Source organism: Vidua chalybeata, chromosome Z, assembly GCF_026979565.1.
Source record: "Vidua chalybeata isolate OUT-0048 chromosome Z, bVidCha1 merged haplotype, whole genome shotgun sequence".
NCBI classification, from domain to species: Eukaryota; Metazoa; Chordata; class Aves; order Passeriformes; family Viduidae; genus Vidua; species Vidua chalybeata.
This window is the reverse complement of record NC_071570.1, coordinates 41,449,141-41,473,111: the sequence shown is the minus strand read 5'-3', so window position 1 is coordinate 41,473,111 and position 23,971 is coordinate 41,449,141. Positions and strand designations below refer to the sequence as shown.

At 45.9% G+C, this 23,971-nt stretch overlaps 2 protein-coding genes across 6 annotated transcripts in view; both read left to right on the top strand.

Moving 5' to 3' along the window:
* Positions 1 to 7,999, top strand: part of LOC128782167 (phospholipid-transporting ATPase ID-like) — an 84,002-nt gene extending 76,003 nt beyond the window's left edge. For all 5 annotated transcript variants that reach the window (XM_053932369.1, XM_053932368.1, XM_053932370.1 and 2 more), the window contains 5 exons: positions 220 to 303; positions 1,270 to 1,515; positions 2,850 to 2,988; positions 4,887 to 5,017; positions 6,923 to 7,999. In XM_053932369.1, the coding sequence (XP_053788344.1) occupies positions 220 to 303; positions 1,270 to 1,515; positions 2,850 to 2,988; positions 4,887 to 5,017; positions 6,923 to 7,144 (822 nt within the window). In that variant the 3' untranslated portion in view covers positions 7,145 to 7,999. The remainder of the gene's footprint in view (positions 1 to 219; positions 304 to 1,269; positions 1,516 to 2,849; positions 2,989 to 4,886; positions 5,018 to 6,922) is intronic.
* Positions 8,000 to 17,194: 9,195 nt separating this feature from the next.
* RUSC2 (RUN and SH3 domain containing 2) overlaps positions 17,195 to 23,971 on the top strand; it is a 51,198-nt gene continuing 44,421 nt past the window's right edge. The window contains exon 1 of the mRNA XM_053932289.1: positions 17,195 to 17,290. The gene's annotated coding sequence lies outside the window, so the exon portion shown is untranslated. The remainder of the gene's footprint in view (positions 17,291 to 23,971) is intronic.

Genomic DNA, 23,971 nt, shown 5'->3' with positions numbered 1-23,971 from the left:
TCTGGCTACAGCCAGCAATGGGTGCTCAGCAGACTGGGCTGGCGTAATGTGATCCTTCCCCTCTTTAGGGATGCGGAGTTTGAGTCATCTCATCCCTTTTGTCTCAGTAACAACTCAAACCAAGGTGTTGCAGCAAGTAATTGCATGTACTTTCAAAGAAATGGAAAGCACGCTTTTTTTGCTAACTTCACTTGCTTTGTTTTTGTTTTTTTTCCCCAGACTGTCTATGATGAGTGGTTCATTACACTTTACAACTTGGTATACACCTCTCTCCCAGTGCTAGGAATGAGTCTCTTTGATCAGGTACTGTTTCTGTCATCACTTTGGGGATTTTATTCATAGGGGTTTTGTCTTCAGGTGTGTTGACCTAGTTCCATGAAGCAAAAGCAGCTGACCTTTTGGCTACATACTGTGGTAACCCCTGAAATAATAGCCTGACAGAGAGAACTTAAACCACAAAAAAAAAAAAAGATGCACCAGAGAGAAGGTGTATTCCCTCCTAGTCATATGATTAGGCTTTAAGTAGTGCTGTGAGGAACAGGGAGTTGAGATAAATATGATTACCCTGATTTGGCCTGTAGGTTTCAGTGTGTGATGAGATTTTCCAGTTAGGCTGCTGCCTACAGCACCAGGTGCCATTGCAACCCTCTCTTGGAGCAGTCATACCCTACTTCCTGTGTTCCTGAAACCTGGCAAGTGACTTACTAATGACCAGACAAAACAATTAATTAACTGGGTCTTTGAAACCAGATTTTGCAAGTTCAGCCTTTCTAGTGAGTTCTTTCTATGGTAATCTCACACAAATTTCAACCTCACTGTTACTGTTTGACAAGAAAAAGGAGAAATAAAGCTGCTCCTATATGTATTTTGCAACTTAAATAAATAGGAATTGGCTACTTTCTAGTGGTTCAGTGCTCCACTCTGGACACTTAAGGGATCCAAGTCAGACAGCCTTGCCTGTGTGGGGAGGTATTTTCTAACCCTTAGCTTCCAGTCAATTCTCTGGAGAACATACCATGCAGTCTATTTTAGATGAAGTGTATATTCTTTCTTTTTTTATCAGCTGTCTTTTTTTTTTTTTTTTAGAACAAGAAAGGTAAAATTCATTATGGAAAATATGCCCAGGCAACCTAGGGATGTGCCAGTAAGCATGGCAACAGAGTGAAAGCCTTTTCTCATGCTTGTCACAGGACATGGCAGCCCAAACTGAGTCTGTGTCTTTGGATGGGTAGCTGCCAGCAAATCTGACTGTCTCATCTCTGCTTTCAGGATGTGGATGATCACTGGAGCATGCTGTTCCCTCAGCTATATGTGCCTGGCCAGCAAAACCTCTACTTTAACAAGGTGGTGTTTGTCAAATGCATGTTGCAAGGGATCTACAGTTCCCTCATCCTCTTCTTCATCCCCTATGGGGCCATGTACAATACAATGCGGAGTGATGGGAAGGCTGTTGCTGACTACCAGTCCTTTGCTCTGATGGCCCAGACCTGCTTACTGATCGTGGTGTCTGTACAGGTAAGGCATCCCAGGTAATATTTTTAGGATTTAGTTGTTGTTTCATGATAGCATCATGTGGAGGGCCATTGACAGCATTGTATTTGCTACTGCATTGTGCATTCCTGCAAAAAAAGTCTCTTGACACCAAATTAGTCTCCTCAGTTCAACGGAACAGGAGATCTGTATGTTATAAAAGATCAGGGTGACAGGAAAGAAGAGTCTTTGCCTCGGGAAGATTGCAGTCATAACAGACAAATTAGTTAAGGCAGGGAATAGAGAAGGACATGCTCTAGTTTTATGGGAAGGGTTTGAAGCACAGGACTGTCTGTCTGCCATCAAGCAGTTATTTATAGGTTCTCCATTATGGAGATGTCTCTGCAGCCTGTCCCAGTGCATGATGTATGTGTGACACAGCCTGAACTTGCTGGAAGGAATAGCTAAGACTTGGTGGTAGAAAATTCAGATGGTACTATCAGGATGAGAGAGAGTTCTTAAAAGAAAACCGATCTATCACACTTCCCTGGATAATAGTTTTTGCTGTCTGAAGTCTTTGCAGGCTTGTTCTCCTAACTTCCAATGCTACATTACAGCTAAGGAGTGGGAAATAAAGCCTCACTAATTTGAACTTACTGTGTTCAGCTCCAGGGCCCTCAGCATAAGAAGGATGAGGGCCTGTTGGAGCAAGTCCAGAGGAGGGCCATGAAGTTGATCAGATGGCTGGAGCACTCTGCTAAGGAGGCTGAGGGCACTGGGGTTGTTTAGTCTGGAGAAGAGGAGGCTCCAAGGAGACCTCATTGCAGCTTTACAGTACTTATCAGGGGCCACAAGAAAGCTGGGGAGGGACTTTTGACAAGGGCATGTAGTAATAGAAGAAGAGTTACTGGCTTTGAAATGAGAGTGGGTTGGGTTAGATACTAGGAACAAATTCTTCTCTGTGAGGGCGTTGAGGCACAGGCACAAGTTGCCCTGAGAAGCTGTGGGTGCCCCATCCCCGGAAGTGAAGTGTTCACGGTCAGGATAGATGGGGCTCTGAGCAACCTGGTCTAGTGGAAGGTGACACTTGTTTATGGCAGTGGGGTTGGAACAGGACGATCTTTAAGGTCCCTTAATATCCTGTCTCCAGGACTGGCCACTAGTGAATGCTTGAGAAGAGGACAACAACAGGATAAATGTAGTAATCTTGCCTTGAATGGTTTCCCAGAATCTTACGATTTGTGATTTGTTATTTCTTGAGACTTGAATGGATACCATTCTCAGGGGGAGATGTACAAAGCACAGGACAAATTGTGTTCAGCACAGATGTGCTGAATCAGGAAGGCACTGACAATAGCTGCATTGCTCTGTTCTTTCAGATTGGCTTGGACACCTCTTACTGGACAGTTGTCAATCAGTTCTTCATCTGGGGAAGCCTTTCTGTTTATTTTGCTATCACCTTCACCATGTACAGTGACGGCATGTACCTGATTTTCACAGCCTCCTTTCCCTTCATTGGTAAGCCTTGGGACAAATCTGGATTGCACTCAGAATGGACATACTGCAGGGCTTAAAGTTTCCAAGTATTTCTATGTATATTTCAGGATATATTGGTTGCGTTTTCTGCAAGAAATGCCAGGATATTTCTGAGGGTAGCTGGGATTTATTTTGAATCCCATCCATCCAGGTGAATGTGTGTCATGTTCCCTTCCTTGTGTAAGAGTGGACATTCCCATGCAGTCATGAGAATGGTCCTTTAAATAAGCCTAATGAGATGGATGGAATGTTTTCTGCTGCTCTTCTATATTTGGGTTCCAGTTATCCAATATTTACAGCTGTCTAAGAGCATCTTATTTGTAGATGTGTGATCTTTGTACATAAGTTAACATTTTGTCATAGGAAGGCGTAGAAGTACAACATCCAGTAAGACATGAGAAAAATGCCATGTGATATGGTGATCCCTCTGCCGGGTTAAATGGCAAATTACCCAACAACAAAACATACCGGTGGTGACCAGGTCTTTGTAGTTATTTTACATAACAGATTTCTGAACACATGCAAAAAATGAAGGATAAAAAAATTAGTCCATCTCCTGAGACTTTGACCAGGAAGAACATGTACTTACATGTAAGCAAAGTAATTCAAAGTAATTTTGATGTTTTTGATAGCTCTGTGCATCCATTGCCAATATAGATACAACATTGTTATGAGTCTCTACTTCTGAAGTCCTAACACTTTTTATTTCAAGTCTCAGATTTTTGTATTAATCAATGCCTTCATTTTTTATGATATTTTCCAGTAAAAACTTCTTTTGCCTATCTTTACTGCAACAGCAAAAGGCTTAGTGAACTTAGAAATATCTGAGATGCAGGTTAGCTGTTGCAACATATTTTTCAAGCAGATGATCACATCCACTTTGAGATGGCTTTTAGAATCAAAAATACTGAGTGAGAGAAGTCAGAATGTCTGTTCAGTTTCCCAGGGCAGGTGGACAGTTGGACTGGATGATCTTGAAGGTCTCTCCCCACCTTGAGGAATCTATGATGATTCTAATTCACTTGACAGTGGTATCTCATCTGCTGCTCTGTTATTACTATACTGGTCAAAGAAGCCATAATGCTGAGGGCTACTTAATAAGGTCCCAGTTTGAAACCATTTTAAAGAAGTGTTTCTAGTCTGGACTAAGACGGCTTGTTTACTTAAATTTCAGTGAAGTTGTATTACAGCAGAATTTGGCCAACTGGAAAGAAAATATTCAGCAAATATACTGCCAACACCAGCATCATTAGGCCCTGTAATGAGGGTTTGCAGACTGTTTGTTCTATCTTACACCCCCTCAGTTTTGTAAAAGCCAGAAGTGAGCACTTTGGTTTCAAAGGAGGTGTCAGTGACATGCCACCACGTGCCAGTGGTGCTGCCAATACTCCCATTAGGTTATGCTGTCTGTGCAGATCCCCAGAGCAACACATGCTCCTCTCACAAAGGGCTGTGATTTCCATCTCCTGCTGGGCAGAGCCAGTACTCCATATGCTTTAGGAAATGGTGCTGGGAAGGAAGAAAGGAGTATTCCTTCTTTTGCACTGGAGTCCGGGGCTGCTGCTTAAGCTCTCCTGAGTGTTTATATCAATCCTTTGCTGTGATTTGACTCTTCACAGGGAGAAAAGACTCATCCTGACACCCTTGTCCACCTGGGTTGTTGCTGCAATCATGTCTGGACATTGCATTTTTCTTTGCTCATCTCAGACAGTGACACTGGCTTTGCAGTTCTCTCTACAGCCAGTTGATTTCACTGCTGGAGACAATGTCTGCCATGTATTTTGATCTGTTTGCCAGGTGCTCTGAAATCACAGAGAGCAATGGGGAATAATGGTGGGAGGTGCTGCTTTTACAGTTTTAATCATGTGTTTGTTTTCCAGGTACGGCTCGTAATACCCTCAGCCAACCAAACGTGTGGCTGGCCATCTTCCTCAGCATCACCCTCTGTGTGCTGCCAGTGGTTGGCTTTCGATTCCTGAAGGCTCAGTTAAAGCCAACTCCCAGCGACAAGGTACGGAGATACCTTATTAAACCAGAAATCCTACTTACCATGACCTAGGCTCACCCTAGAGCCACATTGCACAGGCTTGGCATCACCTGGGGTGTGTGTCCATGTCAGCGCAACTGCTGCCATACATCTGTCCCTTACTCCCCAGAGAAGGAGAATTGAATTTGGGGTTTGGCACGGTTCAAACCATCTGCAGCTGGGACCAAGGCTGAGATTATTTAGATGTGGATTAGGCTGCTCTGAGGCAGGAAAGCTGCACTATTTTTAGGTGCTGGGTTTAAGCACTGTGGCTCAGTGGCAAAGGAGTGGCATGTTCCTCCTGCCCTGATTCTGTGCAGTTTTTAGCCTGGCAGACCACAGACTTTTATTCTCCACCAGGGAATATATGTTTGCTGGGGATTTTTTTATTTATTTGAGAATTTACTTTTTGTAGCCAATGGCTGTATACCCCCTCTGGAACCAGCTTCCCTCCCATCCTCGGGAATATGAAGCTGAGGGCACCAGGGCAGGGAGAGGCAGGGAGAGGCAGGGAGTGATGAAGTGGGCAGGGAGCGCACTGCTCACTGCAGCCAAGGGACCCCTCAAGAACATCAGCGCACACAGAGCTCCTCGGGCTCCCTTCCAAACAGGAGCATTTGCTGAATGCTACTGCCACCTCGTGCTTCTTTCCTCTCCCTGCTCCGAGCTGCTGCGAATCGGGGTCAGAGCACAGCCCCAGGGGAAGGCACCGCAGTTGACGCCCTCCCTGGTCATCCCTGGGATGTCTGTGGAGCTCTACCGGTTCTCTATGACTGTAGAACATGTTAGGGGAAATCTCAGCCCTTACAAAGAGGGTAGGCGGGTGCTAGACAAGACTGCTGGGTCGGGAGGTCCTTGGGAGACAGTTCAAGGCAGTTGGGGGGTGTAAAAATGGGCTGAGTTTACCCCAGCTGAGCAGAAGTCAGAGACAGCTGTCACCCAGAATCCCAGCCTCACTGCCAAGGTTGAGTGCCCCTCTCTCTCTAGCACAAAATTACTTCTCTGGTTCCTCTTGGAAGTGAATGGTCACAGGAGAGGAGACGGTTTCCAGCTCTACGGAGTCCCCCAGCTGGCAGCAGACAGGCCTGATGTTTAGAGAGGCCAAGCACCTGTCATTGTGCCAAGCAAGAAGCACAGGAGTCTGGCGGCTGGGGGTTCTGTTGAGCCACAGGCTGTCAATAGCAGTCTCCTGCATTAGACAGCCCCATTCTGAAAAGGTTCTTGATAGCAGATTAACTCAGTGGCCACCTGGGAGCAGAAAGCCCACTATCTCCAAATAAAGTGCAATATTTATTTCTCATATGCCAAGGAATACAGGAATCTATTATCCCTGTAAGCATTCAAGGCCAGGTTGCATTTAATGTTGATATACCTGATATAGTGGTAGCAGGGCTGGAATGAAATGATCATCAAGCTCCCTTCCAAACCAAGCCACTCTATGAGTCTATAATTCTATAACAATCAACATTATAATCATAAAAAGATGTTATGTATAAGAAACTCCCTTTAGTAGTCTGTTTTCTATATTAAATATGCCAATTCTTAAATGTTTCCTTATTTTCTGGAATTTTGACTTGTTCAGATGACTTTCACATTTTGGCTGATTTGACTGAAAGTCCTACAGCCATACCCCAACTATGGCATTGCAGAGATGTGGGGAATACATGGAAACCATTCCCTCCCATGATTTACAGATGACGCTCCCATTAACACCATAGAATAGAATAGAATAGAATAGAATAGAATAGAATAGAATAGAATAGAATATCCCCTTTCCTCATTTTTGTCTTTGAGTCCCTGCTTTTGTTTCCCTTTCTCTGCTCCTCTTCCACTGTGCTTGTGAATAATGATGCACCTTCCACTTTTTCCACCTTATTTTCTGATTTCCAGGTCCTGCTGAAGATCAAGGAAGCCAAAAAGCAGCCCCCTCCACCCTCACCCAAGCGACGCCTGCGCCGGACCAGCACCCGCCGCTCTGGTTACGCCTTCTCTCACCAGCACGGCTTTGGAGCACTCATCATGTCTGGGAGAAACATGCGGCCAAAATCACCTTTTGCCACAATGGGAACATTTTCACCAAACAGTGACAAAAATAAACACAAAGGATTGTAACAAAAGAAGAAAAAACAAAGGAGATAAAAAAAAAGGAAAATACTTCCCCCCCCTGCCCCGTCCCCCTTAAAAATTAACAAAACAAACCAAAGGGCTGTCAGGAGAGGAGGCTGTGCTGCCTGCAAGGCACCGAGCCAGTGGCTGCCCAGAGCTCTGCCCTCCAGGCTGCCAAATCAAGGACTTGGGGCTTTCCTTTCACCCACACGCACTCTCTGATTCTAGTTTATTTTCCAAAGATGTGTGCTGCTGCTGGGGAAGGTGGGCTGGGTGAGTTGGAGCGTGGAGTTGCACGGTATCCCAGAGGGCCTCCCTGGCACCAGAGAGAACGTATTGGGAGGTATCTCTGCTCCCTGAGATTGTTCATAACGCTAATTTTTTTTTTTTCTCCCTCTAACTACATACCTCAGAGCAAAGAGAATTTCAGTCTGAGGAAAAGGTTGAATTGGCGATGTCTTTCTCAGTTACGTGCCTTCATTTTTCTTCATGAATCCACTCTGGGCCGTATTACTGGGGTGACAATATTGACCCCAGGTGTGCCTTAGGTCCAGCCACACAACCCACAAATCCACAACCTTTGTAAAGTGTGATTTTGTAGCCTTTTGACTGTGATCCACTTTCTCAAGAGATGGCCAGTACCCAAACACCACCCTCTTCCCACATCTGCCATCAGAAGTGCTGCAAGCTCAGGAAACCCTTAGTAGGTCAAGGGACCAGGAGCTGACAGTCATCAACCTGCTCTGATTTCTCTGGGTTGCAAATCTGCTCTTGTAAAGGATTATTGTTCTCAGAACCCTCTCAAGTTTTGTAACTGGGCACCAGCCATTTCATTTAGACTTAAAATAAAAGATCAGAAGGTGCTCAGGCTTCCTTATGGCTCACATCATGAAATCTGGCCCCTGAGAAGCCCATGCCATGGTTAGGGCCCACTTGAACTGCCAGCACAAGGCATCTGCCCCCCTTAACAGAATGAGGTGTATGCACATGTGGCTTGATGGTGATCACACCAGAATTACTGAAGCCAGAAAAGCAATTTCATGGCCAGCAGCTGAAATAACCTTTACTCTACTGCTGCTGGGGTTCAGTGTAAGGGATGAAGCGTGACCTGGTGGCTTCCTCACCCTCCCCAATGAGCAGAGTGGCCACGATTCAGAGGAACTTAATGAGGCCTCAGGAGTCTCTGCAGCGTTTCATGGCTGCAGTGTTTCTCTGTGCTGGCTCAAATTTTACTTGGGAACAGGTTATCTATCAAACACGGGTGGTAGAGAGATGAAAATCCTACCAGTCTGACTGCCAGCAGAGGGACCTAAAATGAACAGATGCAGCTGAAGACATGGTGATCTTGAGGGACTGGGATTTGCTCACTGTTTTCTCACACCAAATCCATAATCAGCAGGGTTGGAAGGCCAGCATGGCAGCATGAAAGTCTGTCCTGCCAGTACTGCTGAGCTGTCTAAATGCAGCTTTTTTTTTGTGCAGAGGACTAAGCCTCTGACTGTTGTTAGGGGTGATTTTTTGTTTGTTTTTGTTTTTTGTTGAGGTTGGGGTTTTTTTCAGTTCCGTCATACAAATTTAGACTCCTTCCTTCATTTGACTTGGATTTTTTTGTGCAGTAACCAGTTGATATTTTTGAGACTCTGCTGTGAGTCTCTGACCTGTTAGAAGGCAGTGTATGATGGCAAGAGGCCAGCCATGTCCCCATTTCATGGAACACCCTGCTGTCTGTGGTCCCAGTTTCAGCAGTTACTGCGTGAGATTGTTTAAGCTTTAATAGAAGGTTTCATCTCCTGTGTTTTAACTCCGCGCAGTAAAGAAAAAAAAAACAACAAAAACCAAACTAGTCTGTTGCACCTGCTGCTTGGGAGGCTTGTTGTAAACTGTGGTATTAAATTTCAGCATGGCCAGTGCAAAACTGGAGCTGGGACTGGATCCAGACTTCAGTGTCTAGGAGCTGCTTGCTAGGGAAAGAGTAAATCACCAGATAATGGTGAGGTCCCCTGGAAGGAGACACCTAAGTGAGAGCCTGCATTCTGGCTGAGGAAACCACTGTGGTAGTTACTGCTTGTCACCTCCCCCTGATTTACCATTCACTTTGCAGAGACAATCATGGCTTTCAGACAAGTCAAACTCCCTGGAGTTAGGGGAAAAAGGAGAATTTCTGCAGATAAGCAGACAACCCCATGATACCTAGAGTGGTCTGCGGACTGAAAGTCCTATCAAAGCTGTTCCTGGCATCTCATGCAGCAGAATATATTGCAGAGCAGCAGAGGCAGACCTTGTGCTGACAGAGCAAGGAAAATCTGACACTGTGCCTCTCTTCTCATATGGTTTACATGCAAAGTACTCACCTCCTGGCTAAAAGGGGATTTGAAAATGTTGGCTACAACATGTAGGGGATAATAAAGCTGTTGGTGAGCTTGCACCAGATACAATTCTTTCAGTGGTTTGACACAATCAGCATTTGAAACACATCAGCTGGCAGTGATGTCTGTCCTACATCACTCCTGAATTTGTAAAATATTTTTTTTAAATAAAAAGAGAATATTGGGATGATAGATTCCTTGGCACTCTGTTAATTGAGGTAACAAGTTTATACGCAGAAGTGCACAGGGGGTGGTTTGTGAGACAATGGATCTGAGACGGCAACCCTTTTCATCCGGTATCCTGACGCGGGAAGCACACAAATTCCCAAAATTTTCCATCCTGGCTAGGATGTTTTAAGAGGAAACTTAGAGGAAACGTCAGACATCCTAAGGCGGAGGACGCGGTGGGGGCGGGCAGCGTTGAGAGCCCGCCCCATGGAGCGGCTGTAAACAGCGGAGCGCTGCGGGCAGTCGGTAAGGGACGGTGGCAGGGCGGGTGGGACAGTGCGGGAATTGTGCGGGGAGGAGCGGGGTTGCTGCTTCTCGTGTGCGCAGTGCTCAGATTGGCTCCCCGGGGGGAGGTCAAACCGTGTGTCATCGTCTGTGTGGTGTCTTAAAATAATAATTTAGTCTTTTATGAAGCTCTGGTGTTTCATAGATATGTCAAAAATTAATCCTTGAAATAGATTTTGGATTTTGTTTTCACCCTCTCCCTTTTTTCCTCTGCATTGTTCCATAGTATAAATATTCACAGTTTGGACATTGTTTTGCTGTTTTGCCTATACTTGCCGCCCAGTTGGGCTGCAGTTTGGGGGTCGAGAATGATAATGCTCTGATGATGATGAGGCACTAGAACAGGAGGCTCAGGGAAGCTGTGGGTGCCCCATCCCTGGGAGTGCACAAGGCCAGGTTGGATGGGGCTCTGAACAAACTGGTCTGGTGCAGGGTGTCCCTGCCCATGGCAGAGGGATGGAACAAGGTGGTCTTTAAGATCCCTTCCAATACAAACCATTCTGTGATTCTTTGATAACCAGTGATGATGTGTTTCCTTGCCTTATACTGCAGCAGGGTGACAGTGAGCAATCTCTGTCCCTAATACCATGGGGCAGCAGGTGCATTTGGGCAGAGGCACCTGAAGGGTGTTCTTCATTGCAAACTGCAACACCTGCATTCCAGGCTGCCTGGTAGCTCTCACTCTGCCCGTGTGTATCCGCACAACTCTCTCACACTGACCCGTAGCCAGGAAGTCCTTTCTCGTGAGCAGCTCTTAGAAAATGGGAGGGCAGAGGAGCACCACATGCTTGCCCTGGGCTCTCCAGTTGGATAGTCAGCAAAGTGTGTTGTATGAATGGAGACATCTCAGTAATGACCTGTGGCAAGCACATTTCTCGCTCTTTCAGGATTTTTCATAAAGGTACACAGAGAGAAATGAAAGAGAAAATAATTTATATTTCTGCTTTTTGTTCTTCTCTTGTGGAATGTGTTTGGAGAATTGTTTACCCAGGGTGATTGCTTGGTTGGATCATGGTGGATTGTTTGGGCCTGATGGCCAATCAGATCCACCTGTGTCTGGACACTCATGAGAGGGTCACAAGTTGTTAGTAGTTAGATATGATAGAGAAAGTAGCATGTAGTTTTTAGTATCTTCTTTTATATAGTATATTAATGTATTATAGCATAATTATAACAAAGAAATCATTCAACCTTCTGAACTAAAGTTAGACATCATCATTCTTCCCATTGGGTTTGCCAGCATTTACAACAATGACCCATGCTAATTACCAGCTGGAACAAAAACAGGAGTATAAAGGCCCTCTTGGATATCTGTGGGCACATGCACTGTATCCTCTAACCCCATCAGACCTCTGATAGAATTCATCTTAAATCCAGCTATTCTAGTTGGAAAGCTTCCTGACCTAAGGATTGATTTTTATCTCTCTCTAATTTTCAACCTAAATGTGTTCACTGCATTTATTCTCTTGCTGTCATGCCAGCTTTATACTTTTGCTTCAGCAGTTTTGTTTGTCTCCTGTGATATATTTAGACAGCAATCCTATCCACCCTCTGCCTACATTTGGCTAGGCTAAACAAGCCAGGCTCTTAAGTTTCTTCTTGTTTGATAGGTTTTTTGTTTCCCTCGGGCCCTTTCTGCACCTGTTCATTTGCGTTTATGATTTTTAAATGTGAGTGACCAGAATTGTTTTTGCACGATGCTTCTTTTATGAGTGCCTATACAATAGCTCTGGTATTTCACTGCCTCGCCTAGGAGTGTGTTTGCTTTTCTTACAGCTTCATCATCTCTGTGTTCTTTAAAACACAGTTTTAGTGGTTGTTTTTCCTAATTTTATTATGGCTATGCACAATTGTTAGCTAAATTAGATTAGCTACATAAATACCTCTCCTCTTACGCCTGACAACATGGGGAGGAGTTGAAGTCATCACAGAATAAGTCTGTGCATGCTGATGCTTTAAACTGGTGCCTTGTCCTCAGGGCCAAGCTTTTTCCATGAGGGCTGGCAAGGACATTCTGCTACATTTGCTGATGTGTTGGCTGATGTAAATGTGCTGGACTGAGGGAGCTGCCATTTCTCCCAGCAATAAGCGTGGGGCTGAGTTCCCAGCCACAGCTTCCAGACAGCCCTGTCCCTGTCCCTGTGATAAAGGTCTGTATTGCTGCGGGGCTGGACGTGATGAAAGGCTCAGAAGAAGGGCGCAGAGCCCTGCAGCCTGGGCTTGACCTCTGAGTGCTTTTGGCCATATCTGCGGCACAACTACTCTTCAGTTTTTCCAAAGCTACTCTTCTGTGCCCTGCTTCTTATAATGCATTTTGAAGTAGAGAGTGTTTTTTCTCTTCCTGGCACTGTAGGGAAGGCACCTCTCTCCCATCACTCCCAGCTTAAAGGAAAGAGGTTTCCATACCCCTGTCTCTTTCCTCAGCCTGCCTCTCCTTTCCAGCTGGGTGGAGCTGACTGTACAGAGCTGTCAGCTCCGGCTTTTCCACACAACGCTGAGCCCTCTGCTAGACTTTTCAGCTATAAATGGATCTCGACTTTTCCAACCCCCGCTCTCAACACCAGGAGATGTGGGATATCGGAGCTGGGCCAGGCTTCCTCTGAATTAGGAAAACATATGACCCAACTGCTCGCTTTTTGTAGGTTCCCTGTATGCATCATGCCTGGCTGTGGGGGAGCTGGGTGTCCTGGTGAGGGCTGTGCTGCTGAATTCCTTGTGTGCACTGCGAGAGCAGCTGTTCTCAGACCTGAGTGCCAGGCCTGCAGGTAGCCATCACAAGCCCCACAGGTTACCCCACAAACACAGCAGCGTCCGATCTGAGCAGTGTGTCTCCAGGGAAGTACAGTATTTTTGTTGTTGACTGCATCCTGCCTCCACATCTGAATCAGGCACTTCATAGAAGAAGCCTGGCTTTTGTACATAATAAGCAATGTTTGCCTCCCTTAACTTTGGAATTTATGGCAGGGATCCTGAGGTCTTTTAAGCTTTACTGCATTCTGGCTTCTCGGAGAGGCAGGGAGCATCAATATCTCCTCGTTCACCAGGGAGCTGGGGCCTGAAGTATGCACACCAAGGTGACTCAGGGAGTCAGTAGCTGCCCTGGATTTTAAACTGAAGGCTTTTGTGTCATCAAGTGCTAACCTCCATCAGCCCTGCGGGCATCCAGGCCATTCATTCCATGAAGAGTACAGGTCTGTATTTAGAAAACTAATTTGTACTCTCATGTTGAAAAATTGCAGTCTGAAAATCCCCTAGTTAGTGTGCTCTGTAGAAGCTGCTGGGCAGGGTTCCAGTCTGGTGACCTTTTGCTGGCAGCAGTGGATTTGCATCGTTTTGTCTTAGACAGCAACACCTAGAGCAGCTGCTTCAGAGGCTTCCTTACCTCCTGGCAGCTGTCCCTCAAAAACCTTTAGGCTGTGGATAAGGGATCATAGAATATTCAGAAGGTGCAAGCCTGGTTTATGGCTGTGCAGTAGTCTCTCCGCAGTTCTGCTTCTGTTTCAGTTTTTGCTATGGCAGCAGTTGCTGTCTAACACATTTTCCTGTGCAGGATGCCTGGTATCCTGCATTTTCCTCACTCAGTGGCTTCATTGTGTTGCCTTTTGGGTGGATCAATGCATTTGTTGACAGGGCAGTGTTCAATGGACAATGTCCAGGAATTTTTTTTTTTTTTTTTTTTTTTTTTAATGTGAGCTGGAGAATGTAATGTCCCAAACCATGATATTGCATAGGCTTATGGTTTATTAAAACCTCATTTATGTCTCCCTTCTGGGAACTGTGAGCAGATTTTTGTACAAAACAGATGAGGGATTGATGAAGTGCTCCTTCACCCTTTTCCACTCTATCCCTGGGCTTTGAGCTCTGGGAATATATGAAATGAAGTTACTGTACATAATTGTAGCTGCCTGATGCTCTTTCCTGTGGTAACCTTTGATGCAGCTGGGCATCAAAGGCATCATCAGAACCTGCTGGTTTGCCAGCTCAACTTGGAGTGCTTCAGGTTAAACTTGGTTGTGAGGAGTTTTTTTTGCTTGTAGTGTCCCTCCCAGATGTACAGGGAGGCTGGCTACCCCCAGTTCTTTTTTTCCTTATGTATTCTGCCTTCCACTGAATACTTAATTCCCAGTTCTTCACCAAAGCCCTGGACTAATAGCAGGGTGTTAAATGAGGTTTGCTGGCTCTAGGTCTCTGTTCTTCTGATTCTGGAACTTGAAGCCTGATTGAGGTTTTGCTACTGATACCTGCTGCTCACCTGAAGCCCCACAATTTCTCCGTCTCCTCATTCTTGTGTGTGTTTGCCTGAACTGGAAATTATGGTTTCCACAGTTCTCATCTCTTGTCCCTGGGGTGAGTGTCTGGTGAACATATTTGTAGTCCTTAAGCATTGATATGGACTCTGCACTTCCACCTGAGTCCTAAGTGGAGCCATGGATATGAGCATGTGTCTCAGCCACCCAACACTGCATGCTCTTTCAGGGATCCTTGAGAGAATGATGATGGCGCTGAATCATATTTTCAGTTTAAGTTTTATTTTCTTAACAGGTTCCTGGTAGCCAGGAAATGTAGAATGGTTTGGGTTGGAAGGGACCTAAAATGTTATGTAGCATTCCTGGTCTCTGTGCTTGGAGCACTCCTTGTCAAATGTGACCTGTGCTTTGCAGGGCATCAAAACTCTGGTACCTGCAGTGTCTGGTCCCACAGGGGTGCCTGTGCAACACATTTAGCTGTGGTTTGAAAAACATAATGAAGACTATAATTTTCTAGTGATTCTAAGTTGGTCAGAGTGGTTGGTTTGAAAACTTCTTGAGGCATTACAGGAGCATCTTGCAGAACTATTAGCATGGTAAAACAGCAAATGGGAGAGCGTGCTGTTAAATGCCACATGTAATGGTGATCTGTATACAGTCTCTCACTGCCCACAACAAGCTGTTTGGAGTCACTGTGGATTGTTGTCTGAGCACATCAGCTAAATGTTCAGCTGTAGCCAAAAAACACTGGAAACAAAATTTGCTGGTATATATTTTTGTATACTAGATAGACATGTTGTGCCTGCATCTGGGCATCACATACCAGCTGGTCACCCTCTTTGGGAAAGAGTAATGTAGACCTGGAAATGATAAGAGAAAAGTGGAATGGGGATGATTAAGGGACTGGGATAGCTTCTTTAGGGAGAGAGATTAAACAAGCAAAAGTAGATGATATTGGGAAAGAGCAAATGTCTGTAATATAGTATTCAGCAGGGAGAAGTTGAGTAAAGACTGACCTTAATAAACTTTGCTATTTCTCACAGCACAGAGGAAGTGCATCCAGCAAAATAATTTATTAGACAGGAGGCTGAGGAAGTCCTTTTTCAACACAGTTGATTTGTAGAACATGTTGCTATGAGATGGCATGAAGACTGAAAATACACACAGACTCCAAAAGGAACCAGACACCTCAATGGCAGAGATGTGTTTCAGTATCTGTGAAATGTGATGGTCAGTGTGTGACCTCCAGCTCTAGGAGTTCCTGATTGTTGCAGGCTGGAAGAATATGTCCATAGGGGAGATCACTCTGATTGCACTCAGTGAAATCACTCTGTGATTTTTATGTGCCAGTGCCACATTGTCAGGGATAGGGCACTAGACCAGAAGAATTTGTGGTGTAACCCACTGAGGTGGTTCTGGTTACCAGAGCATGCTGGGACAGTAGGGTGAAAATGAATTGATTTAGTTTTGAGCACTTCTGCTCTCACGAGTCTCCTGTGGGAGTCATGCACAAGTCACCACAGGTTTTCTTACCACTTTTATTATCAAATCTGGACAGACTTTCAGGAGAAGGGGACCGATGCAGGCATGGTCCATCAGCTGGCTCAAAATGCCAGGCACTGCTGTGGTTGTTGCAGAGTGTGCCAGCCCAGTGAGCACTGCTCTGCCAGACGGGTGACATGCTTAGCATTAGCTGTCCAGTCCTATCTTTTTTCCCTCTTGGCTTATGATTAAGATATGGTTTGTGCCCTGATGGAGCAAATTCTGGATTCTTAAAGCCTCTTATTCACATAACTGTGGGTGGTGTTGTTATCCATCCAAATGTCTTGTCCTATGGAAGGTGAAAGAACAGGCTATTGTGAATTCATTTACCCTTTCCAAGTCTTATGTTGGAATTTCCTTCACAGTCTAAATACCAAAATGTCTCCAGTCTCTCTCCACAGAGAACTGTGAAAGTTTGGAACTGTAAAGCCTTGAAAAGTCTGTTTGCTGATAATGAAGTACTCATTTTTGAAGCATTAACAGCATTACTTGCTGCTCATCCTGTTGAAAACTTACCAAATCAATATTTCTGGCATATTGTGGTTTTTTTTTTGTTGTTGTTTTGTTGTTTGTTTTTTTTGTTTGTTTGTTTTGTTTTGGTTTTGGGGATTTTTTTGGTTTTTTGGGATGAAAGCTGGCTGAGGCTGGAGCAAAAGCAAAAAGCAGTAATGGACATACTATATTTTTGTCTGCCATTCAGTTTGCTGTGAGTGCATTCTTCACTGGTTAATCCTGATCATCATATCACAGTGAGATTTTGGGAACACTGGACTCAGAATCCAGTCATAATTTTACTTCTGTCTTGTTCCTTGAACTCATATACATTAGAATGTTTGTGCCTCTTTCAGTGGGACAGATAGAGTTTTAAAGCCAATTCCCTGCTCCCTACAGAGAAGAAAAAAAGTCTCCTGGCAGCCTCAAGCTGTTTTTAAATGAGACAAATGCCCATGGTGCCTGTCTGCCAGAGCCCCCAGCCCCTACACCAAGTCCCCTTTTAGCACACTGCTCCATGCAGCTATATCTGGCTCCAGTTCTTTGTTCGGGGAACGTGACCTCATCATTGTTTTGGTATTTCCAGTGATTCAGCCTGGTCCAGGGCAGGGAGGAGTCATTCCTGGTGCAGGCTGACAGAGTGTTTGTGCATTTCTGGAATTCCAGAGCAGTGCAGCCTCAGCCCTTCCGCTGCTTTGACAGCTTGGCTGAGGCTGGGCTGGTGCACTGCATTCCTGCCTGCCAAATGGCCTGGGCGCAGCTGGTAGAGGGATTGATGCTTCTGCTTTTGGGGGTAATGGGGATCCCTGTCTTTCAGGGTACCTGCTGTGGTGAGGGTGACGAAAGCTGCAAGCAGTAGCTTGTGTGTTGAGGGAAGCCACAAGGAATCTCTGCTGTATGGGTGGGAAGAGAGTCCCACAGAATGCTCATTCCTGTTTACGGGCTCCAGCATCCCATGACAAAGTTAACTTTGCAACATTCACAGCAGCTTGGTAAGTATTACAGTCCTTGTTTTTCAAGGGGGGAAACTGAGGCATCCAGCAGAAAAGTGGTCATCTTGAGGTTTTACACTGCTGAGCTGGAGATCCCCCACATCCTTACAGACCATGGTTGCTTGAGAGCTACAGGGACTCCTTGTTTTACATTGCCAGTTTCACCCAGAGGTCACTGGTGTGAGCTATATGGGCTCAGGGCTTATAGGCAGTGCCTGCTCGGCTATGAAATGTCCTGAAACAGCTCCTTCCCAGCCTCTCCCTAAGATCTTCCAAGGCTTCTTTAATGGGCAGTGCTTGAAACCTGCAAATCTCTCCTCTGCTGCTGTTTCTAGTTCAAGGCACAGTGGAGAAAAAGACCCTGAGCCCTTTGACACCTTGCTTCTTAGCCATGAGATGAGGTCAGTTGGTTAGAGCATGGTGCTTATAATGCCAAGATTGTGGGTTTGACCCCTGAATGGGACATCCACTTATGGGTTGACTTGATGGTCCTTGTGGGTCCCTTCCAGTTCAGAATAGTCTGTGATGCCAGTCTAGTCCCTATCCCCCATGCTCCATATTTGCTGTAAATCCAGCTGTAGCACAGCTTGTAAATTACTCTGAGATGGCAGGTAATCCTGGCAGGAGTTACCAAAGACATTGAACTGGGGAGAAGGGGGTCAGTCTCAAAGATGTGGAGACCTGGAGCCTGGGGAGAGGGCCTGGGCAACAGGAGTGCGTCTGAGCAGGTGAAGAGAGCAGTGATCCAATCGCCTTTCTCCCTGGCGTGGTGGGCTGCTGTGGCACTCTGCACCAGGGGAAGGCATGAGGCTGGGGATGTCCTAGCTGAGGTGCAGGATGGAAAGTTGGATCCATTTGCATTACTGCTAGCACCTACTGCATATGGAACTTACAATCTGATGGAGAATGTGGAACTGGGGAGGTCTCCTCTCATTAGTGGTCACTTCACCCCATGGCTTCCCCTGGCACGCAGTTGCCCTCCCACCCCCTGTCCGAGCAGGCAGCAGTGGATCCATCCCGCACAGCCCTGCCACGCTCTCCCAGCTTTCTGCACTTGCTGTAAATGGCTCTCTGTAACACGAGCTGCATTTCTGCCATAGCCCTCTGCTGTGCGCATCTGTATTTACACTGGGGCTTTCATTAGCAATCTGGCCCTCGCACTCGCTCCTTTCTCCTGCCCACATGCTCCCAGAGTGAGACCCTGGCACCGCTGTGCCTCATGGGGGGCAGGTGGCTGGCAGCAGCAGGAATTCCTCAGCCAGCTCCTGTCTGGAAGAAGTGCTCTGTCATCTTGTCTGTTGCCCGCCATCCTCCGTCAACAGGGGAGCAGCCGGCAGAGACTCCTCGCAGCATGGCTTGCTGATCCCTGAGCCGGCACTGGGACAAGCTGGTTTTGCTTTGGATTATCGTTGGCTCTGCATGCTGTGCTCCTCCTGTGGCTCTCATGCCGCTGCTGCTGCACTCAGCTTCCAGCTGAGCCCACATCCTGGGGTGGTTGTATCTGGCAAGGTAGGAGCTGATCCCTTCTCTTTGTTCTGCTAAAAGTAATATGACCATTAATGACCAAATAATGTGACCAGTCCTGCCCCTGACTTTACAGCATATGTCAATTTGTGTTCTGTAGCTCTGATAGACAGCCAGTATGCTGCTCAAACTATAGCCTCTCTTGCAGGGAAAGGAGATGTGTATGTACATTTTTTTTTTTTTATCTGCATACTGGAAAAATCAAACTTTTCTGCTTCAAGATGGAGTCTTCTCTGACTTGTCTGTTCTCATGCAGCATCCTATGCATGTTCTTCAGGTCATGTCACCTGCTTCTCCAGGAGATGTGAGAGTAGAGAGCAGTCTGATGTGTCTTGGGAGAAAGGGGGCGGGAGGAATAACTCACCAAAGGCAAAAGTCAAGGAAGTTCAATACGCTCGAGAAGTTACAGAAGTTATTTTTAACCCAGAAAATCAGACATGGGAAGAGTCTCTTTTCCTTGCATAGTCTCAAAAGGGTGATTTGCTTCTGATTTTTTTTTTTTCCCTTTAGTGCTTCAGGGCACACTGTTTTGATATGGAAAGGCCTGAAGCTGCTGCTGTCCCTAGGGATAAAGGGCAATCAGTCTTGTTAGTCTGGTGCCTCCTTTCCAGTGAACCTTGCTGACATGTAGGTCACCTGCTCCCACCACAGCACACCTTTCCTGCTCCCACATTGGGAAAAGAGGTGACAACCAAGAAACCAAATCCCTGCTGGATTTCCCTGCAGCAGCCAAGGAGAGATAAAATAGCAAGGCATCAGCATTTTCTATGTTTAGGCACAACTGTTCCCTTTTTAGTCTACAGCAGCTGGGATGTGCACTCAGCCATCCATCTTCCCCAAGCCTAATGTACCTGGGCTTCCCTCCCATATGGACAAGAGTTTGTCTCCTCAGCAGGATAGACAGGAATACCAGGCCTCCTGCAGGTGATGGCTTACTTCTGAGGACTACCTAAACAGCAAACCATGTTTTAGGGCCCTGCTATATCCCTGTGAGGAGGATAAAGGGGTGCTCTAGCTTATCCTGTGATGCTGACTGTGGGTGTATAAATAGTGCCCACAGCGTACTATTTTGGTAACAAGCTCTTCTCAGGATTCATCCAAAGAGTTATGTGAGCAAGCGTTAAAAATAACACCAAGCCCTGCCCAAGTGCTGGCGTCATTTCAGCCAAAGTGTTGGGAATCTTCCATAGAGAGCAGCATTGGACCCTTGGTGGGGGGCAGCAGGAGGGGGTCCAGAACAACTTTCCGTATTTTGATCCTCTTGTTGTCGTGCTGACTACAAAGGACTGTGACCTCAGCTTCAGCAGATGTACTGGTCACCAAGAAGGTGTGAGACTGTCACTTCTAATTAAGTTATTTGCCACTGGGCTTTCCCTGTGTGTTCTGAGTATTATCGCTGGGTCTAATGAGAGGTACAGAAAATTTAATCTAGCTTTAATCTAGCCTGCTGCCAAGTCCCTGCTGGTGGCCAGAGCTTGCTGCCCCATTAGAAAATCTTGGGCTGTAGAAGGCACTCTGGTTCTGGGTTAGGTTTATCCTGAGGACTGGTAGCTGGAGATTAGTATAACTGTGGAAAGGATATTAAATCTGTGTGTTGCATTATGGCTGTAGCTTTGGATGTTCTTGGCACCCATATAAACACGAATGTTATCCAAAAATTCTGCCCTTTTCCTGGTGTAGTTGGTGTCTATAACTGAGAGCTGGACCACATAACAGAGATATATGGGGAGCCATGTTTCTTGAGCTGTGCAGCCAATGCAGGATGTACCATCCCACTGTGAAGCTGGAGCTGTGGTTTGTTCCCCTCAGGCTGAGTTTTGCTTGTTGTTGGTCAGGTTCTATGCTGGTTATGCAATTCAGATTGCATACTGTCATGCTGCAGCAGCATCATGCTGTGTGCTAGAAAGCAGGAGACCTCACTGGAGAGTAGCAGACCTCCCTGAGTCCTTGTGCTCGGTGTGTGAAGCCCAGAGCTCACAGAAAGACTTCTTGAGGGGTTCACGCTCAAAGAAGCCCTGAAGAAAGAGCTAATGCCTCATGCAGATGGATGATGTGGCTCCACTCTGGCCTGGTCTCATATGGGATGTAGAACCCCCTGTGGGAGTAGAGCAGCCTTTGCTTGATTAGGCAGCTTAATACACAGAGCCTCACACACAGAAGAAGAGAAAGAGGTGAGATGTCTTCTGGGTGCAAACACAGGGGCAAAGCTGAGGCTCACCTGTTTGCTCTGACTTGACAGCAGCAGTATCATGGACAGAGATGCATCTCTTTCAGATGCAGGAATTCAGGATGACAGCATTTATCCCCCTTTATAGCTCCTTGCCCTCCATGTTTGCATCCCCAGATACATCAGTTCCAGTTTCTGGCTTTGTAGAGGAAGGGCTGGGTGGTTACAGCTGGACTTGATGATCTTAGAGATCTTTTCCAACCTAAATGATTCTGTGTTTCTGTAGTCTTTGAGCACTTTCAGAAGGGCTGTATTTATTTTAAGCTGAAAGGGAAGGTAGCTGTGAAAGCACCAGCCATGCAAAAAATTGCTAAAAAGGTTACAAGTGCTGCTGGACAATCTATGCTTCATGTCCTCTGATACGGGATTACTAATTCTGGCAGATGTTCCCAGGGATGGAGAGCAGGTTCTGTTCGAACATCATGACCAAGCATTTTCCCTGGCTGTTGCATTGAGAACAAGTGAGAGAGTAGAGCAGAGGCTTGGCTTCTGGCTTGTACTGTTGTATCTCCAGTGTTCCATAATTCTTGCCCTCTCACCTTTTAGTTTGTCTTCTCTTTTCCATGTTGTGTGTCAAGAGCCACAGTCTGGGTGTGTGCACAGGATGTAGTGCTTTCTTAAGCATGTATTGAAAGCACAGACTTCAGAATTGTCCGGACATGGAAGTACGTCATGGGGATGAAAAGCATGTTTCTGTTTCTCCAGGAACGTGCTCTGAGCAATCAGTCCTTCATCAGGGGCTTCCTGCTCCTCAGTTATTCTGTTCCTTCCTGCTGCTCTCCTGTGTCCAGCCAGCAAAGAGCTCTCTGAGTCACCATGGTGGCTGCTTATTACTAGGCCTCAGCCCAGGCTGTGTGTATCATCATATATTACAGAGTTCCTGAGGGCTCTTTTAGGGCTCTTTCCACCCTGGCATGCTCTTGTTCCTGTGACTGGAATGTGTCTGGAGTGTGTGGGGATGTCTTGTTTGCTGTCCTTAAGCACCTCTTTGCTGGATGTTTCTTGTTTTCTAATGGCTCTTCTATCTAGAATAGACTTCTAGACTATTCTCTGGTAGTCTCTGCGGTGCCAGAGCCACACGCCAGGGATACCAGGAGTTCCTGAGGTGCCATGTCTCCCTGGGGAATGTGTAGAGTGGTCTGGCCCAGCTCTTTCATCTGCCTCACAGGAGGTTGAGCCCTGTTTCAGTCTGCCTGACACAATCCAAGCTTGTCATGTTTGTCAGCCATCTCCTGTGACCTGCTTTGCCTTTGTGGCCTGCCTCACCACCACTGTTGCCTGGCCTTTGCCTCTGCCAGCTTTTATCTTCTATTTTAAAGAACAGGACAGGATTTCCTCCTACACACAGATCCCCTTTATCCCTATAGCATTTCCTTCACTGGGGGTCTTTCTCCAACCTGAGCGAAATCATTGCCCAGAGCCAACAAATTTCCCATTTCTGGCTCTGTGTGCCTGTCTGCATATGGTGTGACTGCCTGTTGTTTGACCATGACTTTTGGGGGAGGTAGACCTTGCACAACTTGCACAGCAGCTGGGAGCTGTGATTTAAGACTCTTTGTGTTAATTAAATGCACACCGATAAGCACATACAGCCACAAGGTTGCTTAATCATGGAGACCGTGAATACAGCTAACTGATGATCCATGACAGCTTGCCCTGGTAGATGGGAAGATGTTAATAATAACCAGAGAGAAATTTAGAAGGGTTCTCAGCTGTGACCTAGGATAGTCTCCAAGAAGACTGAATTCTTGAGGAGAAGGTCTCTTCACTGTGGTGGATGAAAAGGGGTGAATCTACTGGCTGAAAGCTCACACGGAGCATATTCTACTTAGGGAAAAGATACATCTGGAGTATGTTTTCACAGCCAGTGGATTAACAGCCAGATCAGCTGGCACAGGATGCTGTTCTACTCTCAGCTGCACCTGTGCGTTTGCTGTGTCTTTCCAGGAGCGTGTTTGTGTTTCTCCAAGTATTCTGCCTCACAGAATAAATTGCTCTCAGCTTTTAATCCTGCATCAGAGGCTTCCTGTTTTCTGAGTCAAACAAAAGTTACAGGACAGTAAGACCTCCAAAAGCCATGTAATGATCACGTCTCCCTGAGCAGGCACAGTGGACTTGGGCTATGCCATTCCTTGGGTTTCTTTATTTAATCTCTGGAAGCTCCCATTAATTAGGACATTACCTGCTACCTCTTTCATTTTAGCAATTCAATCTCTTCCTTTTATCGATATTTCCTGATGCCGTGAATTGACCAAGATTGTAACATGGGCATTTGTTTTGCAGTAAAGTTGCAAAAATATATTGTTTCCAGTTTTTAACAGGAAGGGCCTGTGAAGATGAACAGGGGTGCATACCTCTAAGTAAGTAAAGCAAAGAGCTTCTGAGATACACAAGACCATGGAAAACTTTAAGAAAACCAATTTACTTCCTGACTGTTATAATTTTTGTTGGAATAGTGAATGGTTAGTTTTATCTCTTATACCTGATGTCTAACCTCAACTCCCCTGTATAGCTCTCAGGAATCCTCTTCTTGTTATTGGGGATGTGAAGAGCAGCTTGTCCACTTGCTCTTGGCAGCAGCCTTTTATACATTTTGGAACTGCTTTAATGTACTCCCTGGTTTCCCCCTGAGAATTAACCCACTTGCTTTGCAGTTTACTCCTTTCTGTCCTTTTTTCCATGTTGTCTTCAAGCTCTCAGCAGTTTGTCCATTTAGGATATGTCCATGAGCTGTGTGCCAGTGTGGGCAGAGGGGAAGGATGACTCCCAAGTCTTGCACGTCCAAGACATGCCTATTCATACAGCCCTGCATACTGTTTGCCTGCTCAAACCAAAATGCCACTCTTGCTCAAGCTCTGCCTGTAATCTGCAGTTACCACAGACCCCTTCTGAATGAGCAAGTCATGCACAGTGATTAAGGGTGAGGATGT